This window comes from Dermacentor silvarum, chromosome 10 (genome assembly GCF_013339745.2).
Source record: "Dermacentor silvarum isolate Dsil-2018 chromosome 10, BIME_Dsil_1.4, whole genome shotgun sequence".
NCBI classification, from domain to species: Eukaryota; Metazoa; Arthropoda; class Arachnida; order Ixodida; family Ixodidae; genus Dermacentor; species Dermacentor silvarum.
Genome location: NC_051163.1, coordinates 45329238 through 45348302, shown reverse-complemented (window position 1 = coordinate 45348302; position 19065 = coordinate 45329238). Strand labels below are relative to the sequence as shown.

The 19065-nt window shown below is 46.2% G+C and overlaps 2 protein-coding genes across 2 annotated transcripts in view; both read right to left on the bottom strand.

Moving 5' to 3' along the window:
* LOC125941011 (calcium-activated chloride channel regulator family member 3-like) overlaps positions 1 to 19065 on the bottom strand; it is a 226166-nt gene that overhangs the window by 50524 nt on the left and 156577 nt on the right. The gene's annotated exons all lie outside the window — the stretch shown is intronic.
* The window catches only part of LOC125940927 (calcium-activated chloride channel regulator 2-like), a 68653-nt gene continuing 64225 nt past the window's right edge, over positions 14638 to 19065 (bottom strand). Inside the window, exon 6 of the mRNA XM_049657658.1 lies at positions 14638 to 15224. Coding sequence (XP_049513615.1) covers positions 14641 to 15224 — 584 coding nt within the window. The 3' untranslated portion in view covers positions 14638 to 14640. The remainder of the gene's footprint in view (positions 15225 to 19065) is intronic.

Below are 19065 nucleotides of genomic sequence, written 5' to 3'. Positions count from 1 at the left end.
ATACCCATATATACATATATATGTATACGTATAGTATAACCGGAAGCCGACTTCCGCTTCCGGTTCCACTTCCGGTTCCGCTTCCGTTTCCACTTCCGGTTCCGGAAGCCAGCTTCCGGCTTCCGGAGAAAGCTTCCGGCGTTTTATGAAAAAAAAATTCCGATAGTTGTGTCCGTAGCGCGGAATCGAACCAGGGACCCCTCGCTTCCAAACGCGCGGCGCTAACCACTACGCCACGAAGCGCACATAGACACACGCACCAGGATGGCAATAAATACCCAACATTAACGAAAGGCCGCGTTTCTAGCGCCTTTCTAACGCGTTTGTGCTAGCGCGTTACGGCCCGTGTAAGAAGCTGGTGTAAGACGCTGTGGCCTCTCCGCCTTACCTTCAACGCGTTTCGAACGCGCTGCCCAAGGCGGTGGCAAGTCAAGTTCAAGTCGAGGAGCGTTTATGATGATGATGATGATTAATAGGGTTTATTTGCGCAAGGGCCAGATGTGGCCAAAGAGCGCCAAGGCGATGATAATGGCGTGTCAGTGGTACATGAATAGTGAATTATCAGGCGTGGATAAAACGTTAGATGAAGCATGGCTGTAAAGGGGCCTAAAAATATTCGCTGTAAAGAGCGTAAAATCTACATGTAATAAGGTTATGACAATGATCAATGGCGTTTACTATGAAAGTGAGGAATGCATTGAAAAAAGAGTGAAGATATTCAAGTTATTTCACATGTTGTAATTGGCAAAAGCACTACTGCCTAAACAGAGCCCTTGAACCACAAGGGCCTGGAGGCAGGTGCTATACTGAACTACTGTCACAGCGGCATCCTCTGGCGAGAGGATGCGCTACGAATTTATTGGGCTTATGACATGTAGGATAACATCGTTCAAGAATGCGAGGACTGCTTTGGTTGTAAAAAGTGGTTCTTTACCAAGAAACATGGACGGATGGAGCGGGACACAATAGCTGTATGCAAGAGGAAAATGTTTCCTTCTCTCTGTTTCGGCTTCCCGACACTCCAGGAGGACATGGAGGACGCTCAGCCTCTCACCACATCGACCACAGGTTGGAGGCTCGTTACCAGTCAACAGGAAATTGTGAGTACCATATGTGTGTCCTATTCTGAGACGACAGAATAGGACATCAGTTCGTCGTGTTTTTGTTGTACAGGGCCAGAAGCCTAGCTGTGGTTTAATCAAGTGGAGCTTATTATTTGTTGCGGCGTCCCACAAGCGTTGCCAGTGGTTTCGCAGTTTCGCTCGCAAAAAAGGCTTGAGGTCTATGGCAGGAATAGCAGCGGTAAGATTAATTGCTTGAGATGTAACTGATGTGGCCACTTTGTCTGCCAGTTCATTACCCTCAATGCCTCTATGGCCAGGAACCCAGCATATTGTCACATGTCTACCAGATGAATAAATATTGCACAGGTATGTGTAAAGCTCAATAAAAACAGGATTTTTGTGTATTCTTATAGACATTAGTGCCTTTACGACACTTAAGGAGTCCGTAAATATTATTGCATTCTGTGGTTTTAACTTCTTAATGTGTTTAACCGCAGACAGCACCGCATAGGCTTCTGCAGTAAAGATGCTTGTATAAGGGTTCAATACGTCCGATTCAGAGAAAGAGGGACCAATTGCCGCGTAAGATACGCCAGCGTGCGACTTTGATGCGTCAGTGTAGAATTCAGCACACGAATACTTAGATTGGAGTTCACGGAAATGCATTCCAATTTCGAGGTCTGCTGCGTACTTTGTAACTTTTACCAAAGATATATCGCATTCTATCACCTGCCACTCCCAAGGAGGTGGCAGTTTAGCTGGAGGCATTATGCGATGTTCAAGGAGTGGGACATCCATTTCAACGCTAAGCTCCCTCACACGCAGTGAAAAAGGCCGTCTCACAGAGGGTCGATTATGAAAAAGTGTAGTACACGTCAAATCGTTAACGGTCTTAGAACACGGATGTTCATGATTAGAGTGTACTTTGAGGAAATATGTGAAACTGGTGTATGATCTCTGCAGATGGAGTGACCATTCATTCGATTCTACATATAAGCTTTCAATAGGGCTTGTTCTGAAAGCGCCTGTGGCCAGTCGGATACCTAGATGGTGAACGGGATCTAGCATCTTTAGTGCGCTTGGGGCGGCAGAGTGATATACTACAGCCCCATAATCTAGTCGTGAACGAATCAGACTCTTATAAAGGTTCAATAGACACTTCCTGTCGCTGCCCCATGTTGTGTGAGATATAATCTTCATTAGGTTCATTGTTTTTAGGCATTTTGCTTTGAGATATTTGATGTATGGGATGAAAGTTAGCTTAGAGTCAAGTATAATGCCTAAAAACTTGTGGTCTTTGTTCACAGGTATTTGCTGTCCACACAGTCCTACACAAGGATCTGGAATCAGGCCTCTCTTTCTTGTGAAAAGAACACAGGAACTTTTGTGGGGGTTAACTTTGAAACCGTTTTCGTCTGCCCACTTAGACACTTTGTTCAACCCCTGCTGTACCTGTCTCTCGCACACGGTCAGGTTACAGGACTTGAAGCCCATTTGTATATCGTCCATGTAGACAGAATAAAAAATAGCCGGTGGTAATGAGGCACGAAGTGTGTTCATCTTCACGATAAACAGTGTGCAGCTGAGCACGCCTCCCTGGGGTACACCTGTTTCCTGTATAAATGGACGCGACAGTGCATTACCTATTTTAACCCGGAATGTGCGGTTGTGTAGGTAGCTTTCAATAATGGTTAACATATTACCGCGGATGCCCACTGCCGACAGATCGCGTAGGATTCCGTAACGCCAGGTCGTATCGTACGCCTTTTCCATATCGAGGAACACGGATAAGAAGTATTGTTTATGTATGAAAGCATCACGAATGTTTGCTTCGATGCGCACGAGATGGTCGGTTGTAGACCGTCCTTCTCTGAAGCCGCACTGATATGGATCAAGAATTTTGTTTGACTCAAGGAAGTGTAAAAGGCGACGGTTTATCATTTTTTCAAAGAGTTTGCAGATACAACTTGTGAGGGCTATTGGGCGGTAACTTGTTACTAATGTGGGGTCTTTACCTTGTTTTAAAATCGGAACGACAAGGGATTCTTTCCATGCAGTAGGTAGGTATCCGGCAGCCCATATAGCATTGAAAAGTGCGAGTAGCGTTATTTGAGTATCACTGTGAATGTGTTTAATCATGTCGTACATGATCCTGTCGGGTCCAGGTGCAGAGCTCCGACAGGCAGTCAAGGAGGCTCTCAATTCGGCGATGTTAAATGGCATGTTGTAGGGTTCATTCTGTCTGCATTTACGGTCAATAGCCTTGCGTTCTGCGATTTGTTTGTGCTTAAGGAATGCGTCAGAATAATTATTCGAACTGGACACGCGCTCGAAGTGTTCGCCAAGAGCGTCAGCTTGGCCTTCCAAGCTGTTCGCTTCGTCGTTCACTAGCGGCAACGGATGGGTTTCTTTTCCCTTTAGCCTCATTAGCCTGTCCCATACTTTTGCCTCTTGAGTATACGAATTGATACCCGAGAGAAACCTCTCCCAACTTGCCCTCTTAGCCTGTCTTCGCGTCCTTCTTCCCTGGGACTTAACATGTTTAAATTCTGTTAGGTTTTCAGCCGTAGGACATTCACGTAGTTTGCCCCAAGCTTTATTTTGTTTCCTTCGTGCCTGTCTACAATCGTTATTCCACCAGGGGACCCGTCTTTTGAATGAAGTGCCACTTGTTTGAGGAATGAACTTCTCAGCGGCGTCAATGATAAAAGCAGTAAAATATGATACGGCATGATCTATAGTAAAATTATTTATAAAATCTTGTGATAAGTACGTGGATTCCCTAAAGCATTCCCAGTTAGCTGAGGCCAGTTTCCAGCGAGGGACATGGGGAAGAGAGTCATGTTCGGTTACTAAGTTTAGGGTTACTGGGAAATGATCACTTCCGAATGGGTTTTTAATTACATGCCAATCTAAATCAGGGAAAAGTGAGGCAGAGCCAATTGACAGGTCTATTGATGAATATGAACTATGATGGATATTATAATATGTTGGTTCCTTCTTATTGAACAGGCACGCACCGGAGTTAACAAGGAAGTTTTCGATGAGCCGACCTCTCGCGTCGCATCGCGAGTCTCCCCAAAGAGTATGATGAGCATTAAAATCACCAGTGATAATGTATGGTTCTGGGAGCTGGTCGATGAGGCTGTAAAATTCCGTTTTACTCAGGTGATGGTTGGGTGGTATGTAAATGGAGCAAATGGTTATAAGCTTGTTGAATAAAATTGCTCGCACGGATACAGCCTCGAGAGGCGTGTGTAGGGCAAACTGTTGGCAGGCAATGGACTTATTTACAACTATGGCTACACCTCCGGACGAGGCAGAAGCGTTGTCACGATCTTTACGAAAAATGGCACATTGCTTCAGAAAGTTGGACTGGTTAGGCTTTAAGTGTGTTTCTTGGACACACAGCACCTTCGGATTAAATTTATGTATGAGTTCTGTGATGTCGTCGAGGTTACGAAGTAATCCTCTGACGTTCCACTGTAGTATCTGTGTGTTCATGTTGCAGACAATGTTTGTGCTGTGTGTCTCGTGTGAAAACACTAACTTAACTTACAGAGCCCTTGTCGGGCCCTGTGATGCGGGCTTTTTCTTTTTTGGAGCGGTCGAGGGATTCTCGCCGCTCCTTTGGCGCTGGCTGCGCCGTCTGGCTGGAAGATGTGTCCATCGGCTCTTGCAGAGCGCTGGACACCCGCTCTTGAGAACGGTTTGTTCGCGGTGAAGGCCTCGTCTCGAGGGACGAGACCTTGGAGGCCACCAGCCCGGAGGTCGATGGCCCCTTCTGGGATGGCGGAGCAGTGCTAGCTGCAGCCGCCGAGGGGGCAGATGGCTTCACCGCCGGCTCACTACGTGTGGGCCGGACGGCAGCCTGAAGCCGCTGCGACGCTGCCCCCTGACGCGTCACATCGGCAAAGCTGGTTTTTGGGAGGTAGGACACCTGCCTTCGTGCCTCTTTAAACGAAATGTTTTGTTTGACTTTAATCGTGACAATTTCTTTTTCTTTTTTCCAGGATGGGCAGGACCGCGAGTATGCGGCATGCTCGCCATCACAGTTTACACAATGTGGAGTATTGTTGCACGACTCAGATGTGTGTTCAGAAGCACTGCATTTGGCACAAGTAGTTCGACCTCGACAGCTCTGTGAGCTATGGCCAAACCTCTGGCATTTGAAACATCGCAGGGGATTAGGGATATACGGCCTGACTCTGAGCTTTATGTAGCCTGCCTCGATAGTCTCGGGCAGTACACTTGAGCCGAAGGTTAGAATGAGATGCTTGGTCAGAATTTCTTTTCCGTCACGCCTCATCTTGATTCTTCTGACATTGATCACATTTTGGTCACTCCATCCCTCTAATAGTTCTGCCTCACTTAGCTCCATCAAATCATCATCCGAAACAACACCACGACTGGTGTTCATAGTGCGGTGTGGGGTCACAGTGACAAGAAAGTCTCCAATTGATACGAGGTTCTGCAGTTTCTCATGTTGTTTGATATCTCGGAGTTCAAGAAGAAGGTGGCCGCTAGCCAATTTAGTAGCTTTGTAGCCGGCTCCTATTGTCTCTGTCAGGCATTTTGAAACAAGAAAAGGTGAGATCGTTCTCACCGCCTTTTCGGGTTTTTCACAATGGATTACGTGGAATCGAGGGAAATTTTCAGTTTGCCGGCCAAAAAATTTGAATACATCTTCGGTGCGCCCCCGCTTAAGGGGGCGATCAGGTAATGCAGGGAAAGAAAAAGCCATCAAAAATAATAATTTTTCGGCAGGAACGCCAGCCACCCACCATGGAGCCCAACAAGGGGACGATGTAGGACCTGTAAACACAAGTCCCACAAACGCCAGCTGTACGTACCCGCTATAACCAAATACGTATAACCAAGGGTGGTTATAACACACAAGGTTAACCCTCGCCGCCAGGAATGCTGGAAGTAAATGGAAGAGAAAAGAAGACAGGATAGATTGAAAGTGAGAGAGAAAGACCAAGATTGAAGAGAAGGACAGGAAAAGGCGACTACCGATTTCCCCCGGGTGGGTCAGCCCGGGGGTGCCGTCTATGTAAGCAGAGGCCGAAGAGGTGTGTTGCCTCCGCCGGGGGGCCTTAAAGGTCCGAACACCCGGCATCGGCTCAACCTCCAGGATCCCCCTTTCCCCAGACACGGCTAAGCCACGCACGGCTACACGTGGGAGGGTCCAACCCCCGTGTGCTCGGGTCCGTGGTGTCGCAACCCACCAAACGCCTGCTTGCGCAGACGCCCCTGCGGGGAGCGTTTATGAATACGGGGGGTACAGTACACTGTACGGGGGGTATACTCTCTCAGCAGTCATGTGATGGCGTCGGCAAACGCGGTGCACGTTCCGGCATGTGTAAATGGCTGCGTAAGACGGTGTGGCCACTCCCCCTTACTAGAGAGTACTGCACGTTTCTAACGCGTTTGTGCTAGCGTCCCCTTAAGCGGGAGATCCGATGATTCCCTCCGGAGCTTCGCCCACTCATCATCATTCACCCCGTGGATATGCCGTGATTTTTTAGCTACTTTAAACTGAGAAGTTTATGCTGATAGTACGGTTACTACTGGTTCACTAATTTAGGGGTACACCGTGTCATGGGAGTGCTTGATATAAGATTTCAGTCAAGTAAACGCTTGTACAGGGATAAATCATCTTCGAAAGCAAGCTGGGCTGGACGCGAGCGCGTTTGCATGCAGACGCACTCAGCGTTGACGCTACTGAAGGCAGCGCCACTGCACTTGAAATCGACATCCGGGTACGCTCGGCGGCACTGAGAAATCGCTCGGTTTCAAACGTGACGCACTATGTTTTGATGAGGTCAAGAAAGCGCCTCCTTGAGTGTCCGTTCCTATTTTTTTTCTTTTCTTGTTTACTTGGTCGGGACATGGCGTCTTCCTTAGTTTTGTTTGCCGCGTCCGAATATGTTTGCATGGTGGATCTGCGCGTTTTGGGATGCCGACCCGCGCTAGCGAACGAGCACCAGTCGAGCGCGGACTCGCGCGGTCGTGCTCGCGGCCTTCGTGTACAGTGCCTAGAATAAAGTATATCCTAGGCACTATATTTCGTGTTCGTATTTTCCTTGTGGACACCCTGGAGGCGCTGCTGCAGCTGCCAGGAGAGGTGGAAGAGGCAAAGGGGTGCAGTTGGCGCTACTTTAGTTTTATTGCTATAGCAATTATGTGGACACTCCAAGCGCATTTTTGCCGTCGCCGTCGTCGTGAGGTTCCGTATTAAGTCCAACGGCGATAAAACCGTCGCCGTGCGCCGAACGCTGCGTGTGCGAGTGATAGGTTGCGAGTGTGAGCCGGTAAATTCAACTCGCCACTTACTCGGACATCCTCCAGTACTACCGACTCGGAAGATGCACAGATCCTCCCGCACACCACAATCGAACAAAACGCGAGGGCGTCCAATGGCGCAATCTACAAAGAGGCAGCTTCCCACAGCCCCTCTTGTACAGTAAAATCTTTCCGCAACAAATAACGCCTAGGTGCAAACACTGCTCAGCTCCGGCAACTCTCGTACACATGGCGTGGACTTGTACGCACTTGAACACAGGACAACGCAAATACCTCAGAGTCGTGGGAGTCCCTCCTACGTACCTCCGAGGCAGCAGACCAACGCCGGCTCATCCAGCGTGCGGTGGAGGCCGCGGAATCCCAAAGGATCCCCGCCGACCTCCTCTAAGTCAGCGGAACCGGTCCTTGGACTGGTCCCCTCTTTTTGGGCGAAATAAAGAATTCACCACCACCTCCGGCAGAGAGCGTCGTTGGGGGGCCGAGCAGGGCTGACGTGCCTCGCGTGGGGAATTTTGAAAAATCACCTGTGGCATTTAGCACAAATCCACTTTTGAGCTAGCATACTTGAAGACGTACATTGAAAATCAGTGCGCATAACTGTCTAATTAACAAAGTATCACTAATTAACTTTCTAATGAATTACTTTAACGCACACATTGCAATACACTAAATAAAGTATTTCACAAAGCACATCCACTTAGAAAAAAATTTGAATCTAGCACTACTTTTGAGATAAGCGCAGTTAAACTTGCCGTCAAAATGCACTGTTGTACCACATAGTTTTTGAAGAAAACGCGTATTTTTTGTTAATTCACTGAAGCTCAAGTTTACTGGAACGCCAATGCATTCGTCGCAAAATTTGGGAACGCATATCTCGAAGCTGGTGTCACCCTTAGAATTCTTTACAAATCAATAGGACTTTGTATGTCACAAGCCACAATTCATAAATTGTAATATGTTGCATAAAGTATATAGTTTAAATGTTAATTAGGAAAGAAATATTAAGCAGTGAAATATTCAATTCCGTTGTTTGTGCAAAATATGTCTGCCTCTGAGAGTAATCTAGTGGTAGAAGTAGAATTGTGCGACACGTCACGGGGATTCTTGAAAATTCTGTTGTCAAAAAAATAAAACGCTCATATATATATATATATATATATATATTATACATAAATTTCAAAGAATAAATGCCCGTAGGAAAAAAATGTCACAGTTTCGCCCTAAGGGCGAAGCAATGAATGCGATAGCAGCACAGCAATGTCATACGAAGTAAGGTGAGCGGCTTTGGTAGCAATATGAATTGTAGTAAACATGAGCTGATTAAGTAAGCAGGTGTGCTGCGGCGTAAGTATGCCGACATGAAGAGAGACTCGATGACCACGAGAAGGCGCGTGTGAAACGGTGGTGTTGATGAGAAGCGCTTCCCATGGGCAGCGCGTGCGAAGGGACACAGCTGTAGCGCTGCACTGCCGACCCGGGCAGCATTGCATGTGTAGCGTGCGTTGGAAAATGTGGCCCGACTTTTACTAACTGATTGAACAAGCGTGGTGTGAGCGCGCACAAACAAACATGAATAGATCACACTGAATGACTGCAGACAACGACTGTCAAAACACTGGCAGCAAGCGCATACGCCGCAGCAGCGGGCGAAGGTACGTGCGGTCTATCGCTTCAACGGAAACTGAGCGGCGAATGCACGGCGCATAAAGGTCAGAGCCGTGTGGAGATAAGAGACGGTGCGGGCGAGCGACGAGCGCGGTTGTTGGCAGAGTAGAAGTGATCTTATGTCGTATTTTTCAGCAATCGTTATCATCAAGAGTGGTGCCGGACGACTGGAAAGTGGGTAAGGTTATATCAGTCCCAAAGAAAGGTCCTTCATCATCACGTAGTAGCTACTGCCCAATTTCTCTAACCAGTGTCTGTTCAAAATTATTGGAACATGTACTTCACTCCCAAATTGCTACATTTCTAACGTATGTCAATTTCTTCCACGCTAACCAGCATGGCTTCCGTAAAGGTTTATCTTGTGATAGCCAATCAGCGCTCTTTATAAATGACATAAGCACTAACCTTGATCAAAACATCCCAATTTATGCCCTCTTTTAAGATTTCGAAAAGGCGTTTGACAAAGTTCCGCATCAACGGCTTCTCCTAAAACTTTCTCGCTTGCACCTCAATCCTCCTGTTTTAGACTAGATACGAAATTTCTTGATTAACAGACAACAGTTTGTGTGTGCTAACAACCACTCCACCTCTAAAAGCCCTGTTCTCTCCGGTTTGCCCCAAGGCACAGTTCTCGAGCCCCTCCTCTTCCTTATATATATTAATGATTTAGCGGCTAATCTTTCTTCTAACAATCGCCTTTTTGCTGACGATTGTGTCATTTATCGCCCAGTCCTCACTGGTACCGACAACCACGCATTGCAAGATGATCTCGACAAAGTTACCACTTGGGGCAACATGTGGCTAATGTCACTGAACACTACAAAGACTTTACTAGTACCTTTTCACTATACCCCGAAGTACATTCTCTGTAACTCGGAAATATCATCTGTGGAGTCATGCAAGTACCTTGGCCTTACACTTTCAAATAACCTTTCTTGGTCCTCTCATATTACGAACATCACTAACGAAGCCAATCGCACGCTTGGTTACTTCCGCCGCAACTTGCGCCTTGTACCCCCATCCTTAAAAATACTAACTTGTATAACTTTTGTCAGACCTAAGCTAGAATACCATGCTCTGTTTAGGACCCACACCACACCTAGAAAACTCTAGAAGCAGTTCAAAACCATGCAGCTCGTTTTATTTATTTTGATTATTCATACCACACTAGCAGGGGCGTAGCCAGGGGGAGGGGGGGGGGAGGTGCTGATGGGGCTCCAGCCCCCTCCGAAATTTTTTTCAGCCGGCATGCACCGCCGCCCAAAACAACCACCGGCGCCGGGAATCACTCTGTATTTTGTCTACAATGTCTTTTTCACGCTCGAAAATACATTTCGGCACGAACATTGCGAACTCGGGCTGGATTTCGGGGCAACACCCTTGCACCTGGAGTCATAACGCAGGGAGCCCCATCTGAGCACAAACTTTCAAGGTCTTTTCGATAGCGAGCGGGCGCGTTGCGGCATCTCACAGCGGCCACGGAATCTACGAAGCAAATTTATTTTAATTCCGAGACTTTATGGGTAAAACGTTGTCATAAACTTTTGACATGACTAGTGCACTGACATTTCCGAAGGCGTGCTTTAGATTTTCAATTCTGGAACTTTATGGGTTTAATGTTCTGATATAGTACTTGGGCCAACATGCCCTCGTGTCCAAGTCGTTGCAGAAATGTAAGCACGTGCTCGCAATCTTCCACACACACGAAAATACTAATTATCACCGTGACTGTCAGGTGACAGCTGATAATTTTTTCCTACCATTTTCAGGAAGCGCACCCAATGTGATCGATAAGCTGGACCAGGTCAGGTATAGTAAAATAAGGAAAACAGAAGAAACTTAACGGCCTATTATTGAGGCAGTTCTTTTTGCGGGCGACAAGGTATAGCTCTCCGTAGCCATAAGAACAGTGGTCCTATACGTTTAAGCGAAGCCCCGCTGAAAATACTGGTCTTTTCAGAGCGCTTTCTCGCATGCGAGATAATTGTGGAGATAAATATCTAAAGAACCATTTGGAAAGTTGCCCCAGTAATACCACGCATTTAAGCCAAGATGTACGGTACCAAATTATAGAAATTTGTGGTAAAATTATCAAAGAAATCCAAGATTCAAAAGTAAACGCTGCAGGCAGCTTCTCTATACTTGCTGACGAACCAGCGGATATTGCTGGAATCGAACAGCTTACTGTTTGTGCAGGCTACCAAAACAAGGATGCCAACGATATCGAAGGAGTGTTTTTAGGTTTGAGAACCGGAATAGATGCCCTCTCTCGTTGCGACTGCAGGTTCTATGTAAATGTGTACTAACTGCTGCAGATTCTAGTCACCCTTCCAGTGACCACTGCCAGCGCGAGAGAATATTTTTTAACATGAGATTACTAAAAAAATACTTGTGCTCTACAATGTCTGAGGAAAGCATGGTTAGGCTGGCGCTTCTATACACCCACACAGACATTGGCGTCAACCTGTCCGAAGTCATTGACCGCTTCACTAAATTTCCCCGTCGATTGAAGTTTGTCGTTTAGATAGCGAAGCAGCAAAAATCAATGCGAGTAAAAAGCTCTGTTTCATCATGTCCATAAACTCATAATTATACAAACGTATGACTGTTCATTAGCTTTTAAAACCGTAGAAATTTTTGCTATTTATTCTAATAGTTAGCACCATGATCAAAATTCGAACGCGAATACAAAAATTACGAGGACATCAATAACCAATTTTGACCGACCTTGCTCATTGAAAGCCCGGCCCACGCGGCGTTTCCCAAAAAACACACTCGGATATTGGGTAGTTCAACTTGCCGCATCATCTGTGGCTTTCGTTTCGCCTTTTCTTTCCTTTTTAGCTACCTGCTTTTACTTCTTTTTTGAACCGAAACAATACCCTTCTTTAATTTTGGATGCAGAATATTTGTTGCCGCTCTGCAGGCAGTTAAATTACACATTTTCGTACTGATTTCGGCATTATTCCGCTATTATTCTACCCATATGATGCGGTCGCGACCGCCGCATGGCCCAAGTACATATCACGATTTCGGCGATCATAGTTTTGTTCGTGCCTGGATCGTCTGTCTTTTTATGCGTAAAGTTTAGTATCTGTGATTGCGCAACATGTTTATTGGTCTTGTTTGACGCATTATATACAGTGATGTTTGCTTAAATACGTAGATTTATGGGAGACTTATACGTATATTTAAATATCTTGTGGCGAGGTGTTGTATATACAAGCAGTGAACTGTTTCCAGTGGCACTTTTTTGCACTTTATCAAGTTGTATCTTCGCATTTGTACATTCCATTCTATCTTCGAATATATAATGTATATTTTGCGGAACCCCTGCTTTTTATATGTACTCACTGTTGCGACTATAATCTGGGTGTAAATACAAGACCGGTAACAGCTGCTCCTGCGCAATCTATTGCAACAAATGACAGCGTGATTCAGGTTTTTCCCTGGCCGTTGCATATGTACAAAAATGTAAACAAGGTTCTTGAATGACAAACGTTCATCAAAATATTTGTCCTCAACTCGTTCTTTTCATGGCCTTTACGTTTTTCAGATCAGCTGCATGCACTGCTTTGCTGGTTTAGAACGGATATAGTTCTAAAGTTGGTGTGATATTTTCTTTTCTTATTATATAGACAAAAAAAAAAAACACGGAAGCTTTGGCTCATACCGACTACGGGGGATCGGTCAAGAAGCAGGCGGTGTCAACTATGTTTATTAGAAATTTAACAACTAAATCTGCATAGCAGTCATTAAACAAATACTATTAAGACTTTCGAGACAAAATAATTTTGTCACAAGTTTAAATAATATGAATAATTCATAATTCTAGAAATTCAGCAAGGTACTCTTTTTATGTCCGTAATGAAATTGTAAACTGCAAGAAAAGCATCCCTGTAGGTGTGTCCCAGTCAAGTCGCCCCATCACTGGGAAATAATGGTTGGCGAGGTTAGTAATAGGCCAAGTTTTCCGAAATGAAATTTCTAAGGGTTTTCTTTCTCTTAAAAATTGGTGGCACGAGAGGAGAAAATGCTCGATGGATTCGGATTTATTGCAAAAACAGCATAGAGGGGAGACAGCGAGACCAGACCTGTGTAAGTAAAAATTTAGAGGCGGTATACGGCCTGTCAAATTGTAATGGAAACTTACAATTGCCTTGAAGGACACCAATAATTATTCCACAGGAAACAAATATGGTGGAATTCAGAAGACGACCTTAAAATAGATTCTCAGAATATTGCGATAAAGAGAAATTTCTGTACCCAGCCACGGTGATATAAGCTGATGTCAGCAAAACAGATATGACAGGGACATTAAGGGATACTCCTGCGAGTGAATCAGCCACGATGGTCCGCTACCCAAAGCAAGTATACTTGCCGTAAGTACGAAGGAGCCAATGGACAAAAAGTTTGCCGAATTCTTGAATTTAACTTGGCTGTAAATCCTGTGCATACAGACAGTGAGTCAGTCGCAGTAACAGCTAATGACTCGGTTAGGGGAACGTTTCGTAGAACCTATCCCTGATTCACAGGTTAACTTCTGTTCCCACCTCCATATTAATACTGTAACCTTTTACCGCAATGCCCCTGCAGCCCCCCCCCCCCCCCCCCTTCTTGTTCTCTTGCTTTCGTGCCTTTCCATTCTTAGTTGGTTAGATTATTCAATGAGCCAATCGGCAACTAATTATATACACGTTTTTGTTGATGAAGCTTACATTACATGACGCCTGTTGTATAATCGGAATTAAATGCCGCTTGTGCTCTAGGAAAGCGTTTCTTACGAATTGCGATTCACACAGCACTTAAAATTGATCCGTAATATAGTTTGCCGCAGAACGCGCATGATGTTCACATATTTTTACATAGTCTTTGTTGTGAGTCTTTCTGCGAGACCAGCGTACGCGAATCCGGCGCCTAAGCTTTTCTTGCCAAATGGGATGGAAACTCTCTGTGACCCGCCGTGGTTGCTCAGTGGCTATGGTGTTGGGCTGCTAAGCACGAGGTCGTGAGATCGAATCCCGGCCGCGGCGGCCGCATTTCCATGGGAGCGAAATGCGAAAACACCCGTGTACTTAGATTTAGGTGCACGTTAGAGAATCCCAGGAGCTTTAAATTTCGAGAGGTCCCCACTACGGCGTGCCTCGTAATCAGATTGTGGTTTTGGCACGTAAATAGCCATAATTTAATTTTTTTTGGGGGGGGGGGTGGGGGTGGGAACTCTCATTTCAAAATTTTCAAACTGTATAGGCTGGAGAGAGAGAGAGAGAGAAAACATTTCCACCAGTCAGTCAACGCCGCAGAAGATGGTCTTCCTCCGCAGGGCCACTATTCCTCGGCCGGCACCCTGAAGCAGCAGCTAGAGTTTGGCTGATGACGCGTTGAGTCTTGCTAGCCGGATAAGCTGAATTTTTTTTCACTATGGTAGCATTAGCGTAGAAGCCAGTCTGCTGCACATGCGCTGCAGTAGTTTCAGGCATTAGGTAAAAAATATATGGCGAGGCACCAGGCACATTTGAGGAACACATGTGAGCCCAGTAGTAATTCGACCTGAAATATTGTTCTTGCGAAGTTTATTAACTCCTAACGTGTTCAACCACTTTCATGATGGCGCACTTGTCTCAGCCAGTTCTGTAACACCCTTGTCTCCAACTCCAGTATCGCTTCCACCCTTGCTTCTTTTGAGAATCCACAGCGCAGCGGAACCCACCACTACTGCTGCCACAAGAAGAGCCAGAAGCCATGGAATTAGTGACGTCGATGAAGTGCCGTCATCACTGTCATTCTCGGCAGAGTTGTCTTGCGTGGATTTCGGGCTACTTTTCCCAGCTGTCGTGGGCCTGGCCGGCAGGCCTTCTGGAACCTTTGAGGTGTACTTGTTGCCATGGTAGCCAGCTCCAGTTTTCAACCAATCGTCGTAGGACAACTGCGCTATGTTTGATAACCCAGACATCAGGCCGTAGCTGTTGTTCACTCTAAGAGCAAACTTCACTATCCACATTGTGAAATTTTCTCTTTCCTCGGCCCATTCACGTGTAAGCGAGATCGTTACAACGTGAGTCGTCCCTCCCGGTCTAGGTATCAAGTCGCCTTGAACCAAGCTCGTTGAGTCGATCTGCACTTGGGACTCGAAGTGGTCGTCCAGGCCTTTGAAGTCTTTGCTCGCTCGGATATCGATTGACGACGCTGTTAGAGAGGATACAGAAGAACACCAGAGAAATGTTAGAGCTCCAGAATGAGTGAGTCATTCTTTCCGACAGAACATCGATTAAAGTTCCCATAGAAGACGTTAATGCGTGTTTTAGTGCCACAAAAATTGTACACCTGCACCTTCCTTCACTTGATGGATAGACCATCTCAAATGACCACTCAATCAGTCAATCGCAGGGCCACAGCAACAAAGGAAAAGCGGATTCCATAAAACAAGTAGTTTAATTTAGTAGTCAACTACGGCTCATTATACGAGTACAAAAGTGGGATTATGAGAACAAGTCGATAGGCTCATCTGTGATTAAGAAGTAAAACAAGAAACAACATCAATGCGTTTAATGTTATACGAAGAGCCGCCTGAACACAAGTTGTTGTTGGACGAAACATTTAAACTAGCCTAGGTGTATAGGGCAGTTCTACCGTGAGGAGGGCTGGTCGTACAAGGACATGCGTCGGATACATAGGGTATTGGGTATAGAGAATGAATTGTACCACTTATAGCGCGTATATGTGATTACATAAGAAGAAAGCAGAATACGGAATGGCGCCCTCCTCTCCTTTTTTTTCGCATCTCCCCGCGGAGCCTGGACAGCATGTGGCCGACAAGGCTGCTTTCACTTTCATAAAGATGGCGACTGTACAACCTGCCCCACTCCGTCAGACTGGTGCAGAGTGTACATCTCAAACAATAATTATCAATACAATTTTAGGCCATCAAGGCAAACTTCGCGTAGTGCTAAACCATTAGAAAATAAAAAATACAATTAAAAAACTATAATTAGCGTTAGTTTCTTGGCTCTTCCTTCAGTTTTGACGAGGCGCGCGTGTATACTTACAAAAGCCATAGTATAAAAGTGGACAAGACTGCCCAGCTTCTTCAGTGTATTTTCTTACTGTTTTGCTGTTTTGTTTCCCTTTCGTAACTTCGTGGGAAAACATATTGCGTGTTTCATTCTCACTGCTTCAGAAACTGCCCGTCGTTCTTTTATGTGTGTCGCCCCCCCCCACATAGTATTCCACATGCACCCATTTTACAGGATAATATATTATCTTAGAGGCTATCAAATTCTAATGAAAAGGCTATCGTTTTCTGCAACACTCGTTTCTCTGGCAGCAGACAAATACTCCCCATGTTTATGTCCTGTACACAAATTGAAGAAAACTTGCCTATAACGATGACCGACTGGGTAATGCCGCCACCGATATTGTTATTCTGGAAAACTGAAGCACATGTATTTTGAAAGAACAAAGTAAAATTTGAACACTGACGTTCTCAGCTGCCTTTTTTTGGCCCGAAAGTCTATAATAACCAGTTGAAACATGGAGCCGGCTGCTGTTATAACAGATGTTTGTTATCCCTTTTCAGCCTGAACTATATTTTGCTATGTTCAACATTTGCAGCACGTGAAACACACTTCCTGATATAAATCTTAACGTTATTACTGTGGCTAGCTAAATATGTCAATGCCTATTACTGCCAATGATTACACTGTGAGACTGTGCTAGGCTTCACTGTGCCTACTTTGTAGCTTCTATTTTGTATGTGTCGATGATGCCCACGAGTCATTCGCACCATTGCTCAAATGGTTTTTAATGTCATGTAAAATATCGACCCTCTGGCGTGTCTACCCGCATAGCAATCCTCCTGCCGAGTATACAACAGACATGGAAAAATAGCTGATGACACAGCGTAGCGACCTCGAAACGAATGTTGCAATAAATCGAAGTATCCTAACACAAATTCGAAGTATCCTAACACACACCGAATTGGGTATATTTATCCAGCAAGTATTTTATACCTGCACCTCGATATACCTATCTTTCCCTCAGTGTATTGCCACGAGACAGTGAAGGGGCTGCTACTGTCGGTCGGACGAAGACGACGGTGATGAAGGAGCCAGAGGCGCGCGACAGCCTTGCATCTGTAGCCGCTGCTTGTCCAAACCCTGTATATAGAAATACTTCCTAAATAAACGTTATCCTCGCAACATCTTTTGGTGGAGGTGCTGGGTAAACCTGCCAACGTGCCGGCTCCATCAACCAAGCACAGAACTTCGAAGCGGTCGCCGTCTTGGTTGCTCCGCGATGAGCAGTGAAGTGCCGACGGCGCAGCAGCCATCGGCTCCTGTGATTCTTTTGCACCCACAAGACCCGGGAACCTTTTCTGGCACAGATGGCTTGGATGTCTAAGACTAGATCGACCCCTACGATCGCGTCAGCAACCACAACAGGTGGGACCCCACGGTTACGTTAGCCAATGTGATATTCAATCTGAAAGGAACGGCACGCGTGTGGTACCGGATGCATGAAGATCTTACAAGTTGGGACGCCTGCAAGGCGAAGCTGCGTGAGTTGTTCGGCAGATCATTTGGCCGACAGCAGGCCGCTAAAAAGGAGTTGGGGATCTCGTGTCCGGACGACCACTGAACCGTACATTTCGTACATACAGGACGTACTGGACCTTTGTCGAAAAGTTGACGCAAAAATGGCCGAAGATGACAAGATATCGCATATTTTCTTTCTTTATTGATACTGTTAACCCTCGCTTGAGGGTTGTTACAGGGAGGGAAAATAGTAGAACAAGCAAATTTAACATTTCGTAGCATCAGGTTGGGTGCCCACGATACAAAATATCAATCGAGCATTCAAATTTGTGCACATCTGTCTGATCTACAACAGCATCAGGTAAGGCATTCCACATTTCAATTACATCCGGAAAAAAAGAATAACGAAAAACATCAATACGTGTGTTATAAGGCTTGACGGCTCTGCTGTGGTTAATTCTCTCGCTACGATTTGCAGAGAAGTGGGCGTATTTTTCCATTTTTATCTTCAATAGCCTTTGAAGTATCGCGTCGTCGGCTATTCCTTTTAAAGGAATAGCCGACGACGCGTTTAATCTACTTGTATCTAAGGACTGTACGACGGTCGACGCCATAGTTAAGGAATGCCAGTGCTTTGAAGAAACGAAGAGCCGCCGCATCACCCGCCAAATCCTTCGGCTGCCCAGCACCGCCCCCACATCATCATGCGAAGACCCACCGACGCCTTTATAGGCTACAGCGTCAGAAGATGTAACGCGCATTGTCCGCCGCGAACTCGAAGCGCTAGCTCCTACGGACGCTCTTCCAGACGTTCAGTCAGCCAACCTGCCCACCGGGTCGCTCATACAAGCCGTCGTCCGCCAGGTGTTCGCGAACATGGGATTATCATCGGCCGTCTGTTCCATCCGTGCACCCGACCGTAGCCCTGCAAATGTCACCCAGAACCAGGTCTACCCTTCGCGCTCCAGAAACCCGGCTGACTGGAGGACGGCAGACGACCGACCCATATGTTTGAACTGCTCTCGCGTTGGACACATTGCCCGTTACTGCCGCAGTAGGTGGTAGTCGCCTTCAAACTGGAGCACTGGATCTTGGCGTCGTCCTGGAGGCAACATTTGACGGTGTTCCCCTCGAGCTGATCCACTTGCTTCCGATGCTTCCGATGCCGCCGTTCCGCACTCCAGGTTTAGCCGCTCACAGCCCCTCGATCACCATGACCATACCGGTCATCGTCCCCTGCACGGCCTGGCATCTACGCTCCGGAAAACTAAGCCGTGCAGCTCCCGGAGGTGACGCTGCATCAGTGACCCGATATACAAAGCCTCTGTTGACTGTACCTACTTGCCGAAACCTTCTGGACATTCCAGTGGACGACGTCACCGTTATGGCCCTCATAGACACCGGAGCGCAGATTTCAATAATGAGCGCTGCTTTCCTACTCAGCTCCGCAAAGTGATTACGCCCGCAATTCAGAGCACAGTACGAGTCGCTGA